The 22,931-nt window shown below is 32.3% G+C and overlaps 1 protein-coding gene across 1 annotated transcript in view; it reads left to right on the top strand.

Moving 5' to 3' along the window:
* Nucleotides 1-22,931, top strand: part of LOC106717994 — a 33,212-nt gene that overhangs the window by 9,033 nt on the left and 1,248 nt on the right. The window contains exons 3-42 of the mRNA XM_045679805.1: nucleotides 3,997-4,243; nucleotides 4,506-4,609; nucleotides 5,018-5,193; nucleotides 5,513-5,582; nucleotides 5,711-5,842; nucleotides 6,122-6,332; nucleotides 6,623-6,801; nucleotides 7,010-7,087; nucleotides 7,172-7,279; nucleotides 7,457-7,598; nucleotides 7,710-7,852; nucleotides 7,930-8,103; nucleotides 8,367-8,594; nucleotides 8,873-8,974; nucleotides 9,040-9,201; nucleotides 9,570-9,671; nucleotides 9,866-9,957; nucleotides 10,045-10,162; nucleotides 10,457-10,576; nucleotides 11,384-11,482; nucleotides 11,687-11,794; nucleotides 11,875-11,970; nucleotides 12,599-12,687; nucleotides 12,933-13,056; nucleotides 13,190-13,384; nucleotides 13,451-13,510; nucleotides 13,606-13,834; nucleotides 13,932-13,985; nucleotides 14,097-14,248; nucleotides 14,328-14,447; nucleotides 14,860-15,075; nucleotides 15,216-15,290; nucleotides 15,538-15,733; nucleotides 15,883-15,957; nucleotides 16,142-16,269; nucleotides 21,198-21,350; nucleotides 21,803-21,936; nucleotides 22,030-22,147; nucleotides 22,292-22,416; nucleotides 22,534-22,799. Of these exons, the coding sequence (XP_045535761.1) occupies nucleotides 3,997-4,243; nucleotides 4,506-4,609; nucleotides 5,018-5,193; nucleotides 5,513-5,582; nucleotides 5,711-5,842; nucleotides 6,122-6,332; nucleotides 6,623-6,801; nucleotides 7,010-7,087; nucleotides 7,172-7,279; nucleotides 7,457-7,598; nucleotides 7,710-7,852; nucleotides 7,930-8,103; nucleotides 8,367-8,594; nucleotides 8,873-8,974; nucleotides 9,040-9,201; nucleotides 9,570-9,671; nucleotides 9,866-9,957; nucleotides 10,045-10,162; nucleotides 10,457-10,576; nucleotides 11,384-11,482; nucleotides 11,687-11,794; nucleotides 11,875-11,970; nucleotides 12,599-12,687; nucleotides 12,933-13,056; nucleotides 13,190-13,384; nucleotides 13,451-13,510; nucleotides 13,606-13,834; nucleotides 13,932-13,985; nucleotides 14,097-14,248; nucleotides 14,328-14,447; nucleotides 14,860-15,075; nucleotides 15,216-15,290; nucleotides 15,538-15,733; nucleotides 15,883-15,957; nucleotides 16,142-16,269; nucleotides 21,198-21,350; nucleotides 21,803-21,936; nucleotides 22,030-22,147; nucleotides 22,292-22,416; nucleotides 22,534-22,799 (5,500 nt within the window). The remainder of the gene's footprint in view (nucleotides 1-3,996; nucleotides 4,244-4,505; nucleotides 4,610-5,017; nucleotides 5,194-5,512; nucleotides 5,583-5,710; nucleotides 5,843-6,121; nucleotides 6,333-6,622; nucleotides 6,802-7,009; nucleotides 7,088-7,171; nucleotides 7,280-7,456; nucleotides 7,599-7,709; nucleotides 7,853-7,929; nucleotides 8,104-8,366; nucleotides 8,595-8,872; nucleotides 8,975-9,039; nucleotides 9,202-9,569; nucleotides 9,672-9,865; nucleotides 9,958-10,044; nucleotides 10,163-10,456; nucleotides 10,577-11,383; nucleotides 11,483-11,686; nucleotides 11,795-11,874; nucleotides 11,971-12,598; nucleotides 12,688-12,932; nucleotides 13,057-13,189; nucleotides 13,385-13,450; nucleotides 13,511-13,605; nucleotides 13,835-13,931; nucleotides 13,986-14,096; nucleotides 14,249-14,327; nucleotides 14,448-14,859; nucleotides 15,076-15,215; nucleotides 15,291-15,537; nucleotides 15,734-15,882; nucleotides 15,958-16,141; nucleotides 16,270-21,197; nucleotides 21,351-21,802; nucleotides 21,937-22,029; nucleotides 22,148-22,291; nucleotides 22,417-22,533; nucleotides 22,800-22,931) is intronic.

The raw sequence follows: 22,931 nt of genomic DNA, 5'->3' as shown, positions 1-22,931 counted from the left end.
GACAGCAGTCACTTCGCAATTTTGGCAAATTTAGGTGGCCGCTTGCTTGTTTGCCATCTTACACAATAAAAAAAACACCACATTCAAATTTGTTTACTGTTAATTAAGCAGTCCTCGGTATAGATTTCTCACATTAATTCTATACGTAGGAACTCCCTTAGCGACCGTTTCATCACTCTGAGTACAGCAGTAAGTTATAATCTTTGTAATTTAAAAATAACTTCACATCTGCTTTTCTTTTGAAATTCAGCAAACACTTGCCAGAGCACCATCGTTTAAGATGAGACGCGTTGATTAATGGATGTCTCAACAAGCTCAGCCTTTTATTTTTGATGAACGAAGAAAAATTGTGCTTGTTGACTTTTAATTTTTATCTCAAAATTAAAAGTAAATCTTTCACTGTAACTCAAGTAAAGTCGAATGAAACACTACTATTAGTAGCTGTTGCGTCTTTTTATATTTGAAACATCTTTTGACTTTCCAGAACTTTTAAGGAAAATGCTACAAAGTTTAAGGGATAAAGATTTAAGATTATCTGAAATTAGCGGATTGTTTTCGATCCGATGTTCATTATTATTACGAGTACATAGTATATCTGAGTATATGATTTGTATAAATACGCTGCTATCAACCTCCAGTCTCTATACTCACCCCAATCAATTTATCACCCTCATCCCCTTAGTTGCGTTTACATAACCAAACATTAATCCTTCGATGGTTTGTTAATACTATAAAATATTATTTTTACGTGTTTCTACAGATATTATCAAGATTATTTTAGAGATTTTAACCACGTAAATTAAGAAGAAAAACATTTTATTCTTTGTTATGCGGAACCGATTTTCACTTCAGCGTGCTTTAAGTATGAATAAGAGATGGCACTGTTTTTAACTAATATAATACATTATAAACAAAACAATTGTAAATACCTTTTCAAAACAATAACTCAGAATATAAAAAGTGTTTTAATTTATTTGCAATTAGATACACAAAAAAGGGAAAATATTGAAATTCGTCGAAAATGATTCCATAACCTAAAATAGCATTAAATAAGTTTACTTAATTAAGAGTCTGTTAACAAAAAAAACGCTATTAATATAACTATTAATATTCCATAACATAAAACTTAATTCATGTTATTTATCTTGAATGTTATCTTTCATCAAGTCTCTGTAAATTTATTGAAGCGCCATCTTTTATGAATTTATACAATACTGTGGTACAAGAGGGTAAATTTAATTACTTTTTAATTAGATAATCTTGTTCTAATATTTACTAAGGCGATGAGTACAATAATTATATAGCAATTAGAATGGTGTAAGGTTTTGATATGTTGTCAATTTATCAATAGGAAGCCATACAGCTTGGTGGCTCAGCGGCCCGGAGCAAAGCCACGACCACCACTATGACATGGGATATCCATCTCATAGCGGTGGTAGTGCTTTTGCTCACCAATTTTTTTTTCTTAAACCAAAAGTTTTTAATTATACTAATTTGCACACAACTTCGACTACATTTTAGCTACTAGATTGTATGAAATGTACAGAGATTAAGTAACAAAATGTTATGTTGTTTTCCTAATAAAAATTGATTGAGACCACTCGTCCAATTTTTATCAGTAGCAGATACTCCATTTATACTTAAGCAATATAAAAATCTTGCATATTTTATAAAAAATCAAGTTACTATATAAAGACTGAAGTTACAATTTACAGCGTAAAAAATAAGTAACGCATATGCATATGTAACCTCGACCTTCCTGGAAATCAAACAAAGCATTCTGTTTTATCTGAGTAAGTTCCCTATAAGTTTAATTACAATAGGTATTACTAAACTAACACGGCTTGGCTACACAAAGTATACTGTGGAACATTTTCGTAGCGCTTTAAAAGGGTTTAAACGTAGTACAGCACATAAGGCAAACAAAAAGGAAACGGTAACACCGCTAATTAGAAGAACAAAGCGTTGCGAGGTAAAGTCGATGAGATCTTTGTGAATAAGCCACTCTTTAGTTAGCTTTCAATTGCATTGTTCAAATAATGTAGTTTATATTATACCTAGCTGTACTAACACATCTAATATGTACTAGTTGTTACTAGTTTTTATTAATTGTTACACCGACCTTACTAGATGTTTCCTGTAATTTCATACTTATGTCTAATTCTTAGATGTTTCATATTATTTTCTCAAAATAACGAGTTTGTTTAGTTTATCTTTTGTTTCGTCTGCAATGATTTACTGCTTAGTTGTTAGGTTATTATGGTGTAATAAAGTTATTATAAGAATTAAATGATAAAAAACACTTTTTTTAGCTCGTGAGGGATTTGAACCCCCGACCACTATTTGGAAATAGTTGCTCTTACCGCTAAGCTAACGAGCCATTGTAAGGGTTGATAAAAAGTAATTTACTTTTGAAAATTTTATAAATAAGTAAAAATGTACTTTAAATAAACAATGTCTCCTCAGATTAAATGATCATTATAAGAAGAACTGGATATACAATGTCCATTATATTCTGAAGAGTTACGGTCGTTTTGTATTTAAACATTAATGAAAATGTAGGAAACAAAATCTGAGTATAAATTTCAAACAAAATTATAAAACGTAGATAGACTCACGTAGACTTATCCGAAATCTTTCATCATCGACTTGGATTGCTTCGCCTTGAGGCTTGATGTTGAACTATTCACATAAATATTGTTCCAAAAATGAGAAGTTAAAGTATCAAAACATGTAACCATATACGTGCAGTAGAAGTAGGTCATGCATATCTGACTGGTCGCACTCTGCGCTACGGCTTACGTTAATCCGCTTTGTACCGAACCGTTTGCAGCCTTCACAGTTCAAGCGCTATTCATCCGTTTGGATTTTAGATATTTTGACAACGATATTATTTAACTTTATCTTCTATTCTTATAGAAGAGTAAAAATTATTTGTGTATTCAATAATACTTCAATTGATTCAATACAACTAAAAAAAAAAATATAATCGAACTGATAACCTCCTTCTTTTAGAAGTCGGCTAAAAAACAAAATAGGTATGTTTTGAATGTTGTAGGTATTTCATGATTCAAGTGTAATATTCTAGACTCAGAACACAGCAATCGGCGTATACCTATAAATAAGAAAAAAGTTTTTAATGAGTGTTGTTAATTAAAAATTATTTTCATGTAAAACGAATAACGATCCTACTAGATTATAGTATACTCTATTAGGTTACGGCTGATGTTTCCACGTACATTTACAAATTAAATAATCATTTTTTTAAGATACCATTATGCAGAAGAGTTTTAGCGAACCATCTTTAGGAACTATCGGAACTGGGTGAGAATAACATTTTCGGTAATTGAATAAGTAGGAACCGAATCAATATCAAAATTGATAGATTGAAATTTGTAGTAAAAACGGCACAAAAGTAAAACATACACATCACAGGCTTCTTCAATAGCATAGATAAATAAATGGTTTAAAATAATTTAGTTTTGCTTCAGAACGCTTTCCCTAAATGCAAATACGGCAATGAGTCATATGAGTTTAAATCATACCAAAATAAAATCAACAAAGTTCAAGGGTAAGTGTTTATGGAATGGTCGAATTGGCATCGTTACAAGGTTTATGCTCGATCTTCCTTGGAATTTGTCATGGCAGGTATTGTGTTTTATCTTTACAAATAGTAGAAGAAAAGAAAATATTTTTTTGTTTTCGAATAAATTTAACTGCTTTTCTACTATACCCCATATTACTTTAAAATGATTTTTCAGCAACAAAAAGCTCATCTATCAGCTATTTATGAGTACCATATTTTTATACTAATAAAAAAAACATACAGAAACATACTGTTTTCTCCCTTATTTTCTTAGAAAACGCCGAGATAACAATATGTTTTGTATATAGATGTTTTGGCAGTGGGAACACAGTCACATGCTACTTATCATGACTATCTAATCTGAAATTGCAGAATAAGACTTCTTACTAAAAACAAAGTAATATTTACAGGTATTTACTCTGGTACTGATTATTTATAAATTTATCATTCATCTACTAGTCGCGTATTATTTGGAGAAGTCGTTATTGATATTAGAAGCTACACTTATCATAGCTGAAGTTTTATTCACGGTTGACGTCATTTTACATCTACTTCACGCCTTTTGGCCTATAGTCAGGCTGCATATGAGAGTATATAAAAGAAACTACGTCATGCTGTTATATGACGTCATATCTTTAGCGCCAATGTCAATTATTTGTAAGTAAACTTATTCATAAAATTCATTATCAAATAATTCCTTTAATTAAAATGATTAAATGGTCACTGACTGTGGGTTTGTGAGTTCAAAATCTCTGTATAAAACAAACAATATGTTTTAAATGGAGATTTTGTGCTCAGAAAACCACACTTGTTTATTGTGAGATATATCAAGGGCTTGCAACCTTGGTGACCACTTAAAGATTCTGAATGTGTCAGAGAATCAATTAAATTCAAGTTAGTACGAATTTATTATTTCCAGTTAAATACAATCCAAATTATAAATACTTAGCAATGATTGGCAGTTGGTTAGGCGTTGGAAGAATTTATAGAATGTATGTTCTGTTCACAAATATCAAAGAAACTGTAAGTGTGAGTATTTATATACTATACTTATATACCCTTATATACTCATGAATAAATGAATAAACGTAGTATTCTAATACTTATGACTATAATTCATTAAGGTCATTATTTTCTGGACGATTTCTTTCGATTTCGACGATTTCTTTATAATAATATACAAATCATATCAAATTGTATAAAATGTATTACATTTTTTTTCAGTGCTATGGTGTTACTTTTCTTGTGATCATTATATCAGATTTCTTGTTATTGCTTTATTATTTCTTTGTGATGTTATCAAGCTTTATTTTCTGTAATCATTGCTGGTGATAAAAATTATTCAATTTTTTTCTACCTTCTCTTAGAATCTTTAAAGTGCTTTTAATGGCTTCATTTTACATATTAAAATATAATGTAATTATGTGCTAGATGCGAAGCTCTCGTATGAAAATATACATTATGGAACATGTGTTATCGGTGATCTTGTTATCGCACGTCAGCACGTGCTTGTGGTACTCGATGCATGTTAGACGATCCGATATCAAGGAATGGCATAAGCTCGGCTATCCGGAACATGTTAATAGAAAAAAGTTACAATTTAATAGGTAAGTCTAGCTGTATCTTACTAATATTATAAATGCGAATATTTAGATGGATGGATGGATGTTTATTTGAAGGTATCTCCGGAACGGCTCAACGTATCTTGATGAAATTTGGCACAGAATTCGCGAGCGACAGCTCGTAATAAATATAGGTCAATGAACTTTATACGGAAAACATACCAAAGCATTGAAGTACATAATCTGACAGTTCCAAAGAACTTGAATCCAGGACATGTAAATTACAAATTCATTACTTAACTATTGCGATACAAAAAAGATAACTCAATATGATGTTAAAGTTATATTTCTTGGTATGTTTCAGTTACGGACCTTGCTGGTATTATTGTACTTGTCGGTTATTTAATGTGATATTTGGTGATTCTTTTCCATTGGTAAGGAGAAAAGTACTTATTTAGACCAGTAAATAAATCTATATTTCTTTTAAATATAATTAATTACTTTAGTATATAAAACATCTCTTTTCGAGTCTTATTTTTATATTATTTGTGTATTATTTCAGAGTCCAAGTGAAAAATTGCTTACATCATTTTTAATGCTTTTCGGTTGCGTTTTTCTGCGTTATCAATTCATTGGAAACCTAACATGGGAAATGGTTCTGAAACAACGACGATGGTTTACGTTCGTAGATAGAGTGAGTAGAAATCTATAATCTGAAGCGTCACTAGCGTATGTTGACCACATTCTATCGCGTCATCGTAGGATAAATCCGACATACACTTTTGTTGTCAAATGTCGGATCGAATGAAATGGTTAGGGAAAGCCTTGTAACCTAATTGTAGAGCTAAGTTAGTTGGAATGGTTACGAGAAAAAAATTGGAAATATCAAATAATTTGCAAATTACAGAGTACCGAAGTGAAGTGTGTAGTACTCGTAATTTTATTTAATGATAGATTTTGTAATTTTTTTCAGTATCACCACATGATAAACTATTTAAAATTGCGCGGAGCCTCAACTACTCTAACTGAACAGACTGAGAGATATAAGACTCAGCTTTGGAAAATGAAAGACGGTATCTTAAGCTCTAGTTACTTTCGCCAGTTACCGATTTCCTTACAGATGGAACTTATATTTGATATTAACGTTGGACACTTCCATGATACAATGATTTTTAATGATTGTGGTATGTTACATTTTATATTTTAATTTCTATACTAATAATACAAATTGATTTAATATCTGTTCGAAAAAACTCAATCAACAACAAAGTTACGAGGGTTTTAAAATTGCCCAAGTCTCTTCGGGAAAAGGAAGGTACGGTCGTACTCGCTTAGGCGTGGGAACTTAGTTCATCATAGATCATTTATCAATAGTAATTTTACTAAAACCCAAAAGTATTTTTACTGTACCAGGAAGAATCTGACACGTATATTAAGTAGAATATAAAATTACAATGTAAAGAGTATTTTATAGATGAAGCATTTATGCGTCAAGTTTCCCTATTAATGAGACACGAGATATATTTAAGCGGTCAGCAAATCTGGTGTCAAGGCGTAGTGAAAGGTGGAATGATATGGATAAAGAAGGGAGTCGTGGAGTTATTGTCTGATGAAGACGATGAAAGTCCAATGATCGCTTTTAAAGAAGGAACCGTTAGTTAATTAAATAACTGCCGTATATAATTAATTAATAACTTTAAGTGACTTTAAGTGACTTTAAGTGTAAACATCAAACAAAATCTATCCTAAAGGATGCCTAGTGGCCATTACCGACTTTGAGAGTGAAAGTTAGCTCTATGATTCAATTTTATCAATTTTATTTTTTATAATAAATCCGCTTTTACGATTCGGACTTTCGTAGGTTCTTGGAGAGATATGTTTATTTTATTCCATACCGGCGAAAGTAACTATAAAAGCTGCGACTTACGTAGAAATACAGGTAAATAAAATTGTTTATTAAATCACGCTTTTGTAAGTGTTAGATGATCCTTGTAATAATATTATACATTTTGATTATAAAAAGGTGCTACGTCGAACAGAATTTTTAAGAGCAATGAACGAAAATCCAGTTAAACTAAAAGAAATAAGGGACAAAGTTGAAAATCGACTTTCAAATTCAAGGCGGAGACAAGTAATTAAATTTTGTATTTAAAAATTAAAAACTGACTTACTAGATTTACTTTGATGATTAAAAACTACCCTACGATAACTTAAAATAATAACATTTCTTGACAAATGAATGCGTCAATTACAGTCCTTCAATTATACTAATGTAATTATCAGTATTTATACATAATTTTATTTTAAGGAAGCAATAACAAATTATGATAAGGGTGATTCGAGACTTATTAGAACACGCTATAGACCTATGAAAGTATTCAAAGAGCATTTATCGGGTCTTGAAGAGGAAGATTCTACATTCGTTGATGATTCTCATTTATATTATAGAGGTAATTATTTATAAGTTTTAGTTTTAGTAATTTAAACAACTAAAATTAAAAATCGAACGAAAAGTAAATCAATTTCACAGAATTCAATTCAATCATTTAATTCCGTTCTAGATGAAAATAACGTTCGTCAAAGAAAGTTTACAACGGAGTACCTGGAGCTTTATCAAATTTCTGAGAACGTCACTACGATGGACGAACCAACAATTTGCCTTAAATCTAAATTTCCATGGATCCTCGAGCCCAATACTGATTTTGTATGTCGACAAAAATTTAGTTTCCTAATTTTGCTTGCATTTAAAAATGTAATATTAATTTAAATTTATATTTTCAGACATTAATGTTTGATATAGCTCATTTTTTTACTATCTTATATGTGTGCATAATGTCACCGTACTTGGCGATTCGAAGCCATGAGAACAATTGGGAGAAAGTGAAGACTACAGTTGTGTTTACTGCTTTGTTATTAAATATTTACATACAGCTTACTACAGCTGTTGTCGATAAGGTATGTTTTTTAGGGATTCACCTGAGTACAATGAGTTTAAAATTATTATTATACTTAACGGGTGACAGGCCCGCGACTCCCTCCGCACGGCATTATAAAAGTTAATAAGTAGCCTATGTGTACTTCCTTAAATGTCATCAAGATCAGTTGAGCCGTTCCGGAGATATCTTCAAACAAACATCCATTCATCTAAACATTTTCATTTATAATATTAGTAAGATGATATGATCGAATAAAGATATCTGTCAATTTGATATTTTCAGAATACAATAAAAGACACAGTGAAAGACATAGCTGAAGTAAAGATGGCGAATATAGGTTTTTACTTAGATATTCTATCGATATTTCCTTTGCATATATTTACCGATACTCTTGATCCAAAAAGGGAATCAATTTTAAGTCAGTTAGTGGTTATGCTGCCTATTCTTCAAGTTTGGCACATTTGGAGCTATCTGTCTAAATGGGAAAATAACTTTAACGTTAGCGTTAGGGTAAGATATTTTATTTAAAAACAATATCTATTTCTTCTTCACAGTTATTTATTTCACCCAATGCTAAAACTTACGCACGACGTAATCAAGTCAAAAACACGTAAACAAGTGTATAATTAATCTTATTAGTATCTTTATTTCTAAGAAGTTAAGATTGATTGTCCCCTGAACGGTAAGTAAGGGTGTGTTCAGATCTGGCAAATATGCCGCGTATGCATCAGATCTGGACGCACCCTTACAAAGTGATCAATAAATATTAACAATTAATTTTTCCACAGCTTATTTGCTTATTAAAGTACGGTCTACTAATCATGATCTCCTGTTACTGGTCAGGATGTCTGCTATACCTTATTGCTTGTCCTAAGAAATTGTGCATAAAAGTGGGTATATATTTTACTATTTTCTAATTGTTATGACATATTATATCCAAACGAACTTTATCCAGAGTTCATGGATGGCTCAATTGATCTATTGGGAGACAAAAATCTTCGTCACAAACGATGCTAAGCACGAAAAACCTATAATAACCGCACTAGACTTCGGGACATCAATTTTCACAGGCAGTGGGACTTCGGACTTAGCTCCAGGAATGAGGGATCTTATATTTGTACGTACAAGACATTATACTGTAATGGATAATACAAAATAAAAATAAACACGAGTATTAGAACTATTTCAATAAAAAATATAAAAGTAATTAAAATCTTGCTAATATTATAAATACGAATGTTTAGGTGGATGGATGGATGGATGGATGTTTGTTTGAATTATCTCTGAAACGGCTCACTGAATGTTGATGAAGAACATACATAGCCTGGAAGAACACATAAGCTTCTTATTACGTTTTATTTTTTTAATTTCACACGAATGGATTCGCGGGCGACAGCTAGTAAATTCTAAAAAAAACATGATTTAAAGTCTCGATTTTTATTTTAATACATAAACAATGCAATTCAGGAGTAAACGTGTTTTCAGGTAACTCTATTGCTTATCGCCGGATCCTACTTAGGTTGTTTTTACATAGCTAAAGTTTGTAGCATTTATTTACTGCTTACACAAAGAAAATTAAAATTCAAGGTAACGTAACTAATCACACAATTCATTGATTTCATTACCGTGGATTTTCACTGCTTAAACACCTGTACAGAAGCACATATTGTCGTACCTCTCATATTCTTTAAAAAAATAGGAATGATTATAGATATTTGTACATATTTTCCACCACTGGAAACCCACGGTTATAAAGACTAATTGAGTTTATATTTTGACAGGAATCAATGCGTGAGTTATTTTATTTTCTATCTGTGAATCACGTGAGCAGCAAAATTAAAGCTCGGGTTAAAAAGTTCTTTTGTGTGCAATGGTAATAATTTTTACTGAATATATCAAAATTAAAATTTGAACTTTAACATTACGTTTGAATTAATTTTAAGTTTAAAGTATTTTACAGGTATTACAACAGCGCTGTGTCAGTGGATGAAATTTTCAAAGATATATCGCCAAATTTACAACAAGAAATATTGTCTGTAGAAATGGTAGACACATTGTTATGCTGCACATTGTTTCAAGTATGTTACAAAAGTTATTTTGTAAACAAATTTAATTAAAAAACACAATAGAACTATTTATTATCAATAGCTAATTAAATAAATAAATAAATAGCTGGTATAAATACGTACACTTGAGTTTCTTATATTGAATAACTTTTACAAAAACATATGACATCCCTCTCGTTTTTGTATTTGAGATTTCTAAGTATTTTGTTTGCGTGTGATGTGTTTGCCAATGGCTTACATACAATCTCAATAACAATTAAAAACAAAAATGTATCGCGATTATTATAAGTATTAAACATATTCCAGGAATCCAGTCATGATTTTTTACAAACGGTAGCAGCAAAGATCAAAACTATTGTACTACCTGATAACGAAATCGTACAACATGCAGGAGATATTGGCAGAGATATGTATATTTTATCGAAAGTTAGTTTTGAACTTTTAATATATTTAATATATTTAATATTTAATATATATATATTAGGGTGGCCCAAAAAAATAAAATTTTTGTTTTTTTCGATTCTCGTGTGAAAACATGTGAGTTTACTATGTTTTAAGAACCTCCACCAAAGGACAGGTTAAAAAAAATTCTTAAAAGGTCGCTCAGAATTTTTGAAAAATTCCAAAATTGCCCAAAATCAGATTTTTTTTTTTGTTTTAATTTTTTTTCTCGTCATGCCATCTTTTTAAGTGTAAAATAATATAAGGATTCTGAAAATTTGACGTCAAAATTTTATTTTCTAAAGGTCGCTCCGAATTTTTATAAATTTCTCTTTTAAAAAGATATAAAGTATTTACCTTGGAAATTTATAAAAATTCGGAGCGACCTTTAGAAAATAAAATTTTGACGTCAAATTTTCAGAATCCTTATATTATTTTACACTTAAAAAGATGACATGACGAGAAAAAAAAATTAAAACAAAAAAAAATCTGATTTTTGGCAATTTTGGAATTTTTCAAAAATTCTGAGCGACCTTTTAAGAATTTTTTTTTTTAACCTGTCCTTTGGTGGAGGTTCTTAAAACATAGTAAACTCACATATTTTCACACGAGAATCGAAAAAAACAAAAATTTTATTTTTTTGGGCCACCCTAATATATGTACATTCAAAGTCATCATCAGTCCATTATGCGTCCCCACTGTGGGGCTCGGAGCCTATCCTATCCTCTTCCTATGCGTCCCCTTTCCCGTCAAATCCACTACCCCTTCCCATCCTTTCCTTTTCCATTTTAGGGTCATTGCAAAGTGATAAGTTATAAAGGAGTGACAGTTAACAATGGTGGTCCTGGGAGTAAGTTCGGTGTATTCGAGATGCTCTATGGACTGCCAAAAGTAAGATCTTACCAATCTACGTTTATATTTCACTAAAATCTCATTGGACTGATTTTGTTAGAAAGATGACTTGATTCAATTGTCATTAGAAATACTAAATCAAACATTTGTAGAGGAGTTGATATTACCTGATAAAGAAACTACATTCTTTAGGTCAAAGTTATAACCATGTTTTTTTTTTTTAATTAAACTTAATTTGTACAGGTTTACACAGTAGTTACATCAACCAATTGTATTTTATTGCATCTCGACTACCGCACGTTGGTGCAGTGCTGGAGTATATTTCCTGACATCAGTCACATTGTTATGACGGTACAGAGTATTAGATAAATAGAGAAGTCAATTTTATCAACAGAATAAACTTTCGAGATAACTTTCTTATTAATTTACAGGTTCTTCATGATCCTGAAATTTGTGAACAAGCTAAGTCTTTTGAAAACGCAAAACCTCTCACTGGTAGACTCGACGTTAAAACAAACAGAATAACTGTAAGATATTTTTACACGATTTTTAATAAAAATTATTTTTTAAATTATTAAGTATACGTATAATTTTAGCGTTAGACTCCATGTTAAAGATTTATATTACCCGTGGGATTCCATTGCTAAAAAATAATACTACATATTGTTATCTTTGTTTTTACAAAGAGATAGAGAGAGAGAAATAGAAATAATGATTTTATACAGGTAGTAATCACGAGAAAACTGACAGCAGTTGTTTGTTTCAATACCTTTCTTTTGTTTACTATACAAAATAATTATTATAGCAATATGACAACAAAATTTTTCTTTTAAGTATAAGTTAGGGATAAAATATTCTGCTAGCTCGTGAGGGATTTGAACCCTCGACCACTATTTTGAAATAGTTGCTCTTACCGCTAAGCTAACGAGCCGTTGTAGTAGAAGACTAAAAATAGTATATAGTTGAAAGGGAACTTATATTCAATAAATATTGTCGTCCCTTTCATTCTCCTTGAAAAAATAGAGAAAACAATATGTGTCAATACAAGTGGCATGGTAGTCTATAAGCCCAGTAAAAAAAAACAATAGGCTCCTACGGTTACAATAATCACTCATCCAGACGCTATTCTAAATATATTTTTTATTTCTTTCACAGCAAGAAATCAAAGAGAGTTTCATAGTTATAAATGACCGAGAAGAGAAAACGCATTATTTAAAAGCTTTTGAGCAATTAGGAGTTATGAGGTATATTATCACTAATAGTATAAAGAGGAAAGATTTGTATTTTTTAATGTCTGTGACGAATAAACTTAAAAGTACTAGATCTATTTAAAAAAAATATTTCACTATTAATATTATACTGGCTATCTATCTGTAATTTAGGTATAAAATGGTTTAAAAATATTATATCATGCCTGTGACTGCTCGCCACTTGTTATGTTCATAGTAATTTTTATTGTTATTCTATCATATTTTATTAATTTCTGCAGATTGATTCGATATATATTTTTACCAATATGTATCACTCCGCATGGAATATTTTTGAAATTTTGGTGCACTTTACGATTGGTAGTAGCCATCTACTATATTTTAATCGTGCCTTATAACATTTCAGTAAGTTTTAAATATAATCTAATACTAAGACATCATATTCAGTAGTTCGAGTATTTTGGCATATACGTAAGGCTTTCGTTCACCTTAAACTTTTGTTTTGCAATGTTTTTAAGACATAATTTTAATATTTTAGACTAAACAACATAAATATGGCAACAGTTACATCTGGTCAGATATATTTCTATACCTCGATATTGTCGTAATGGCCTACGTAGCATTCTACGACGAAAGATATTTATTAGTAACACATCCTTTGCTGACGGTAACTCGATATCTGAAGCGTGCATTTATTTTGGATATTATAAGCATCTTTCCCTTCGAACAATTGGTAAGATTTCTTCTAAAAACGGCGTTAAAATTTATTATTGTTTTTAAAACTTTCTTCAATTTACAGTCAAATATTATAAATGAACATTCCGATACTGATTTGTATAGACTGAATCGCATATTACTGGTGAGTGAAATACTGCCGCAGGCATCGTTTGATACTAACTGTAGTCGCTTAGTGTATATTTCTGAGATACATAAAATTTCTGTTTTTTTTCTCAGGTAACACGAGTATTGGGGGCATTTTCGTATTGGGAGAATGATATAATGAGAATTAATCAAGCAGTTGTATTATTCAAATTCTTGCCACTTGTTGCGACCGTAGTCAACTCAGCTACTGCGTTCATATTCATCAGTTCCTGCCAGCCGTTCCTTCCTCCAGACTCGTATTATGTCTTGGTGAATTGTTCGAGAACCTTCGTTATATCAGGAAGTACATATGAGATTAAATGTAAGTTTATATCTGTAACGATATCCAATTTTTTGTCAAAATTTCTATAAAGATTTTTCTTGAATGTAAACTAATTCATTTTATTTTTTCATTACAGATGCAATAACAGAATACATTCATACCTTTTATTGGGTGTTCGAATTGTTTGTTGGTAAATAAATTGAACATATATTACATGTAAAATAATATCAGTTAATATGAGTTACAATGACCAGAGAACATTGGTTATTATTTATATTTGTTTTTTCTATCTCTAAAATAGGTTGCGGATGCACACCAATTGTGCTATCGAATAAAGCGGACGTTTGGTTAAGTATGGCACTACAAATAAGCGGAGCCCTTTATTTTGCATTTATGTTCGGATATATAGCATCCACACAATCAACTGCATCCCACGCATTATTAGAACATACAGTAAGTAAACTTACTTGTTACGTAATATTTTTTTAATTATTTTAAATATATTGTATTGTATTGACGCATATATTTTCAGGAACAGACTAACGACCTCGCCGATTTCCTTTATCAGCAAAATGTAGACCCAACGATCACTATGAAAACACTAAAATACTTCGAATATGTGTGGAAAAGAACCAATGGCAGTAACGCACAGGTAAATCTCTAACCGTTGGTTTCTAAGATTAAAGTCTCTATCGTCACCGTCAGAGACATCTTTGACAAAACAGAGATAACAATATCTTTTAAACGGAGATTCCGGTCTCAGAAACCCACTGTGATTGTGTACTGTGTTGACAATAATTTTTGCGCGTATGTAAGTAGCTTGACCGATTTTTAGAGTTAGTTGCAATTACAGTATTATCGCTATCCAAAGCACCCATACAAAACATAGTAATACCTCAGTTTTCAGTTTCAAGCCGAATGAAAAGAATTACAATGTTTTAGTTCAACTGTAACTGCAATGTAAGGTCATACATTTCATTACAGAAATTTTCGTAGAGTAGCCCCCACATGTAATAAATAATATGATGCCGCTAGGAATAATAACAATTTCGTACACTTCACAGCAAATATGTCGTGGACTTAACTCTGCTTTAATGGAAGACACGTTAGTTTTTATGTATGAAAGAGCATTGAGAGAGGTGCCACTGTTCGGTAGAGTCGAACGATCGTTTATCAGAGTCATCACGCAACATTTACATGAAATGTACTTCCTTAAAGGAGACACCGTTATTCAATGCAAAGATGTACAGAACGATATCTTTATTATTTATAGAGGAAAGGTATTTAACAAGCTAGATTGTACTATAAGTAATGTTAGATTTCCGTAACTTAATGCTGTTGTTAAAATTGTTGACAATACTCAATTCATCAGTCATAATAACTTATCAAGAATACTACCTTTATGTAATGTGATTTTCAGGTCGACGTATTAAGTACATACAACGAAATGATAACTTGTATGGGACCAGGTGGCATGTTTGGGAATTTTACTGGGGTGTGTATAAGCACGCTTTACATGATATAAGTTAAAACTTAGATTAAATACGAGGAGAATAAATAAATAACTCTTACAGAGAGCAACTTTTTAACTAGTCAAGTTAGATCTTTTGGCGTAGTAATATTTTTTGGGTACAGCTTAAGCGAGCTATTACGACGTCATTGGAGTAATGTCTCATATTATATTAGAAGCATATGTACTTAATTTTAATAGAAAAGAAAGATATATACATAATATTTTACAGCAATCAACATCATGCTCAGAAGTAGCTATATACGCGAGTAGAAGCTTAGACTTGTTAGTGTTACCAAGTCAAACATTCTTTAATTTAGTTAAATATTATCCCAAAATACAAGAACCATTGCGCAAAGCGTTTGAAGTGTCAAAAGATTACATACTACCAATATCGATGGATGTAGACAGCGATGAGGAGTCTACAGGTATTTTAACAATGTTACATAAACTTTTATTAGCAAGAAAAAAAACCGTCATAAATACAAATGGTTTTAGTAATAGAATTTTTAGATATAGTCGCTCCACAATGTAGTTAAGTTAAAGTGTTTTTAATGCTAAATACTTTTTATAGAAGATTCCGACTTTGATCTCCAATCTCAAGATTCAGCAATCGATTCTAGAAGTGGGTCAAGCCGATTTGAAGTGCCAGGTAAGGTTTCTTTGAAAGTATATTTGTTAGTGTAATCCAAACTATCCTTGGCAAAAGCTGATAAGACAAGGCGCAAGGGCATCACAAATGAATAAAATTTGAGCTCAAAAATATTTATTACATTTTTATTTATATAAGTTATATTTTTAAAATTTATATATCATTAGAGATTATTTTTTCTCAGTTGGACAAATATCAGTGCGAAGTTCCCATTCGAATATAAGTCAGTCTAAATCAGCAGCAAGTGTTATAAGCTACCAGAGTTATATGCGTTTGTCGAATCTATTCAGACCTGGTACTTTGCTTTTTCAAGTAAGTAAACTTACTCACCTCAAAAACCACAATAGAAATCACCTTCATTTTTTATATCATAAGGTGGCAAACAAGCGAGCGGCCGCCCGAATTCGGCCATAGGCATCCACAATTTTAGATGCGTTGCCTACCGATAATCGACCGAGGAAGGAAAAAAGCACAGAAAGAGAATATTACCCCTTCTTATGCATTCCCTGCTCTGTCAAATCCACATTTCATTCCCAACAGGATAAGAGAAAGAGGACTTAATAAGGCCTCTTGTTAATCTTTATCATTTAAAAAAAAAACAAATCTCTCACATAACCGTCCCCAATATTCGTAAGTGTCATACAATATTGTCATGCACAATAATTAATGCTTTTAAATTACCTTTATGAATAATAGTATCGGTATTTTTGATATTGAAGTATCAAAACTAAATATTTAAGATCGCGATTGTTAATGTTTTTGCGCGCGCAAATCTTAATAATATTTGAACTGTAAAATTAACGTTTCAAATATACGATTACATATTTTGTTAATAAACACAACAAATACTTGTAAGTTAGTGATCTCCATAAATAGATAGACGATATCTTGGAAATAACAGCTTTTATTTCGTTCTTGAGTTAAACTCGTCTGTTAATGTTGTTACGTGACACTTAATTTTATCTATTGTCACGTTATTTCTTTTTTTCTTGTGAGGGAAAAGAAAAAAAATAAAAGTGACAAAAATTAGAAAAGAATATAAGTTATATTAGTACATAAAATGAATAATAAAAAGAAAATATTGATCAATTTTATAAAGAAATTAAACTAATAAAAGAGGGTTCCGCCAAGGTCTGGCCCTGTTCCTGAGGTACCGCACGCTCCTTGCTAGTTGTAACGCGCTGAGCCTGGGTGCGAAGCGAATGCCAGGAGTGAGTAGTGATCGGTGGTCGTTAGGCTATATCAAGCCAGTTGTGAGCTGAGCCTGGTTGCGAAGCGATGCCAGGAGTGAGTAGCAATCAGTGGTCGTTAGGCTTTATCAAGCCAGTCGGCCGTCGGATGTCGATGTTGTAAAATTCCAAACTTACTCCCTGTCATGGACATGGCACAAATTGAGGCACGGTTATAAATTCGTGCCCGGCAGCCGTTACTAGTTTCAACCGAAAGCGAAGCAAGGACGGTACGTAGTATAGCTGTTCCGGGCCGTTGCAGTCTTACAATTATATAGAAAAGAGCAAAATTCATATTTAAATATGAAAGCATAGCATGGTGAAATGAAGTGAAAAAATAACAGTGAAATAATAAAATACATTTTGCACAACTTACCCAGTACGGGGAGCAATTCTTATTTCGATAAGAAGTAAGAATTTGGTATAAGATTAAATAAAGATATAAAAATTATAGGTTATACAGGGTCGATGCCCTTCGCATCGAGGTCAAGGTAAAAAGTGACAGTGACAAGTCGTAAAATCAACTGACAGCTCGCGCCACAGAGTCATCAATCCGTTCAGAAATGTCAGCTTATTGAATTTTTGTAACATACGTTACACATACCCCCCTCCTCAGGGAGGATTTTACCGCGGGAAAATCCTTTCAAGGAGTTTTACTTGACGCGCCAACACGGTCTTGCAACAACTTTAAATCTTTAACATGCCATGCCCCTAAATTGCGACCGGTCATGTCTTCTAACACATAAACCAGAGGTGACCTTTTTTTTACAATTTTGCATTTTTGGAATTTGGGCGCGAGCTTCTTACTGAAATGGGAATCTTTATCACTTAGGAAGTAACAACGCTTCCAAACAATATCACCAACGTTAAAGTCTGCGTCAATTCGCCTAAGATTGTACCGCTTAGAATTTTTAATGTGGCTTTGCCAAAGAGCGGCCTGCACTGCGTCGAACACTGGGCCCAAGTGTCCCAGATTTTCCGCGTAAATATCACGCGGTAAAAATACTAATTCGTCAGAGCTCTCGTCATTATTAATGTAGTGAGAACCGCAAGTTACCAATTCTCGTCCGTGCACTAAGAAGGACGGGGTGAAACGAGTTGTTTCATTAACAGAGTTATTTATCGCGAATTGAATTTTGGGTAAATTTACATCCCAAGACCGATGATCTTCATTTACGAAGGTAGATATGGAAGTGACTATAGTTTTATTATACCTCTCTACTGTATTTATTTGCGGTGTATATTTGGGCGTAAAATGTATATTTGGTATTTTGTATTTCTTAAACAATGCACTGCACTCGCGACCAATAAACTGACAACCATTATCTAAAATAACCGTTTGTGGAATGCCGTGGACGAGAAACACATGATCTTCCAAAGACTTAACTATCCCATCCGCTGTAGCTCTTCGTAGAGGAAAAAGCAAACAATACTTGGAAAAGCAACACGTTACTACAAAAATGTAAGAATTCTGCTTTCTAGAATTAGGTAGTGGTCCCACCAAGTCTATAGAGATTACTTGGAAGGGGCGGCAGCACTCTTTTGGTCGTCCCATCCGACCCAAAGTTGTGTGTGTTGGTTGTTTATACGCTAAACATGTCTCACATGCCGTAACGAACTGTACAACGTCTTTATACATGTTAGGCCAGTAGTAACTTAACGCTAAACGTTTATGAGTTTTAAATATACCAAAATGGCCAGAAATTGGTTCAGAATGATTTTTAGTCAGTATCTCTAAACGCGACTCTTTTGGTACAACAAGTTTCCACTCGAACTCGCCATGTAAAGGGTTTCTAGATTTCATGTATCTATACAACTTTTCATCCTTTATATTATAGTTTGGGAACTTGTTTGGTGTAGCGATACAACCATTGTAAATATTTAAAAACCACTTATCGTCAGTATTTAACGAGTTATGGCTTAAATTGATATCAGCAATTTGTACCGTTCGCGATAAGGCATCTGGTATAACATGATCTTTACCACGACGGTGTTTTATAGTGAAGTTAAAGGAGGATAGACGAACACCCCATCGAGCTAAACGTCCAGTAGGGTTAGAAAGTGAAAGAAACCATTTTAAAGCCGCATGATCAGTGTAAACATTACAAGTCTGGCCGTTTTCTACATAACATCGCCAATGTTCTAACGCCGATAACACAGCCAGCGCTTCACGCTCCGTGACGCTATAATTCCTCTCCGGACCCGTCAGGCTCCTACTCATGTACGCTACTGGATGTTCTATTCCATCAATAGTTTGGGATAGCATACCGCCGATCCCGTAGTTACTAGCATCAGTATGAACATCAAAAGGTAAATTAAAGTTTGGACAAGCTAGGACTGGTGCTTCAACAAGCATGGATTTTAATTTAAGAAAAGCTGTGTCAGCCTCATTCGTCCATTGAAAGGGTGGTGAATTCTTTTTAGTAGAAGTCAATTTATTAAGAGGTCCAGCGATCGTACTAAAATTAGGAATAAAACGTCTGTACCACGATGCAGTACCTAAAAATCGTTTGAGTTCTTTCCTTGTGGATGGTGTGGGATAATCTACTATGGCCTGTACCTTTGCAGGATCTGTACGAAGACCTTCAGAGTCCACCACATATCCAAGGTAATTTAACCGATCCCTAAAAAATTGGCATTTTTCTAAATTAATAGTGAGGTTAGCATCCCTTAAAGCGTCGAGTACACGTTCTAAATTTAGTACATGTTCTTCAAAAGAGTTACTTACAATAACAATATCATCAAGGTATGCAAATACTTTAAATTCAAATTCTGGTCCAAATAATTTATCGACTAATCTCTGTTGGGTTGCTGGGGCATTAGTGAGACCAAAAGGGGTCACTTTAAACCTAAACATACCTCTATTCGGCACGTAGAACGCAGTCTTATCACGGTCAGCCTCATTCAAGGGAATTTGCCAGAAAGCTTTAGATAAATCTATACTAGAGAGGAATTTAGCGTCGCGTAAATTGTCCAAGATTTCAGTCACGTATGGTAAACTATAAGCATCCTTCTTGGTGACAGAATTAAGTTTCCTACTATCGAGACAGACTCTAGAGGTCCCATCCTTCTTACTAACAACTAATAAGGGAGACGACCAAGGACTCTTACACACCTCTATAACGTCAAGGGCTAACATCTCATCGATTTGCTCAGCTACTATACGCTGTTTTTCTGGAGATAAACGATATGAACGCTGCCTTATTGGATCTGCATCCCCAGTGTCAATCTTGTGAACCATCAAGGAAGTTCTGCCTAGTCCTTTACTTTCGAAGGATATTTGCTTAAACTTCGCTATGATGTCATCAGCGATATCTCTTTCATTGGAGTTTAAGTTACCATAGCAATTAAGAAAATTTGGCTTATCGTTGCATTTATTTTTATCTACTTCTAGGACTGATATGAAATTCACTGAATTTAAATGATTTGGAAGTATTTTAAATTCTTTCCAAAAATCAATGCCTAAAATGAGACAACTTCTAACCTCAGGAATAATATGAGTCTTGATGACTTTTATCTCGTCTTTAAATTTTATAGGTAATGACATGTAACCAAGGGACGTTAACTGTTCACCACCCGCGGTGTTAACATTAATTTTTAAGTCTGTATAGATTTTAAAATTATAATTAAGTAAATTTATATGTGAATTATTACCTAATATACTTACAACGGAACCAGAATCTAATAAACCATAGAAATTTAAATTTGTTTCATTGTTAATATTAATTTTAACATAAGGTCTAGGATCTCCACTAGGAATTTCATTGAAAACCGTGGCCAGTTGGTAAGTCGTGAAGAAATTTCTAATAGTTATTAACCAATTCTTCCAATCTGTGTTACTAAATTTAGAAAGAAGAGAGATATATTATTAATCCACATCACCGCTACAATCCGCTACCACCACACCAAAACGGTGTAAATTAAATAGACACAAAATACTATGTCTTATAGCCAGTCCGTTTATAGAGGTCCGTGTAAGTTGATCTCTAGTTGAATAAATTATTATTTTAGGCGTTCGGATATTTAACATGTATTGTGGCTACAGCTAACTACGTGCTGATTCTGTACGAGCTTGTCACACTCAATGATTGCTACATCATATTTTGGGTTCAATCAGTACTCGATATATTTTTTTACTTGAAAATCTACACATATATGCATCAGGTAATGTGTATTGTATTTATTTCACGTTTTTATGATACTCTGAAGGAATATTGCTATTACTAATATTATACATGAGAATGTTTGGATGTTTGTTAAAAGTTTTCTCCAGAACAGTTGTTGTAGAACATAGTCTGAAAGAATACATACGATGCGATGCTAGTAAACATGAAGGAAAACTAATAAAGTGATTTTTTATTTGTACTGTATCTTTTAAATTATTCTTTTTTGATAATGAGTTTTAAAAAAAGGTTTAAATAACATAATACTAACATTAACATGGTTGGTTTCAAATAAAAAACGAAGAACCTTATATAACATGTATGTTAAAATACTTCGTTGTATCTTTGCCTTCTAATGCTTTAAAGTAAATAAAAACTATCTATATTTAAAATAATGAAATATGTAAGGAAAATTTAAAACCTGCATATTATAATAATCACTGTCATTCTCAGGGCTACCTCAATAAACATGGAGAGTTGATACTGAGCCACTCTAAATGCCGCCGTAGATATTTCAAGCACAAACTCTGGGTATGGACTGACATTATTGCCAATTTCCCGCTAGAGCTTTTCGGATTTTGTTTTTCGTAAGTATAGTTTACTTACATAATTAATTTTTGGGGCTTATTTTTCTTTGGTGTTTTATTTTTAAGCAATCTAATTGTTTGAATTATTTATAGAGATCCGCTGAAAGCAATGCACTACCTGCGTGCTACAAAATTGTTAAGATTGAAACATATTTACGACTTTTATTGCAAGACTGCTGCTGAATTAACAAATAATCTGACAACATTACAAGTATTTCAATTACACATATTGTTATAAATTGTTTTTCAAGCTGTAACAAAAACATTATAAATTAGAAAAGATACAACTTCAATGGCTTTACATCAGCTCCATCTATTTCATTAGAATGTGTATTTTTAATATTTATGTTTTCAGTCGATGACCACAGTTTTCTTGGTTGTACTGTTCATACACACGTTTACTTGCATTTGGCTGGTTACACTGATTGCGATATCGCCTTATCAATTCATCAGAACTTTAAAAATGCATCTCATCGACGAGTGAGTTTAATAACTTGATATGTAAAATATTAACAAAATTTGGAGAAAATTATTCATATATTAATAATATATATGAAATTAGTACTTGAATACAAATTAACATGTTTATCCTTTTAGAGATACACCACAACAGCGATGGGACTACACCACATCTTTATATTTAGTGATATCGGAACTAACTGGAACCGGTGGCGATGAGATTCACATTGGCGATATATTCCCAATGGCGATACTAGTCATATGTCTTATTTGTGGCAAAATGTTAGCGGCTATTGTTGTCGCCACTTCGATACAAATCGCCTATTCAACTAAATATGCCTTGAATAGTTACGAAATGAAAACAGAAGAATTAATTGATCTGCTGAAAAACCAAGGGTTATCAGGTAAGAAAAAAAAATTTTATTTTGTTCCTTTTTTAGTCACATACTTTAATAGTACATAGGGTAACGGTTTTTTACGATCTATTCAGAGTTCTAACTGCACAAGTAAAAACACAATCATCTTAATTTCAACAA

The sequence above is a fragment of the Papilio machaon genome, chromosome 10 (assembly GCF_912999745.1).
Source record: "Papilio machaon chromosome 10, ilPapMach1.1, whole genome shotgun sequence".
NCBI classification, from domain to species: Eukaryota; Metazoa; Arthropoda; class Insecta; order Lepidoptera; family Papilionidae; genus Papilio; species Papilio machaon.
The sequence above is the reverse complement of the archived record's forward strand: the minus strand, read 5'-3'. Positions and strand labels throughout refer to the sequence as shown.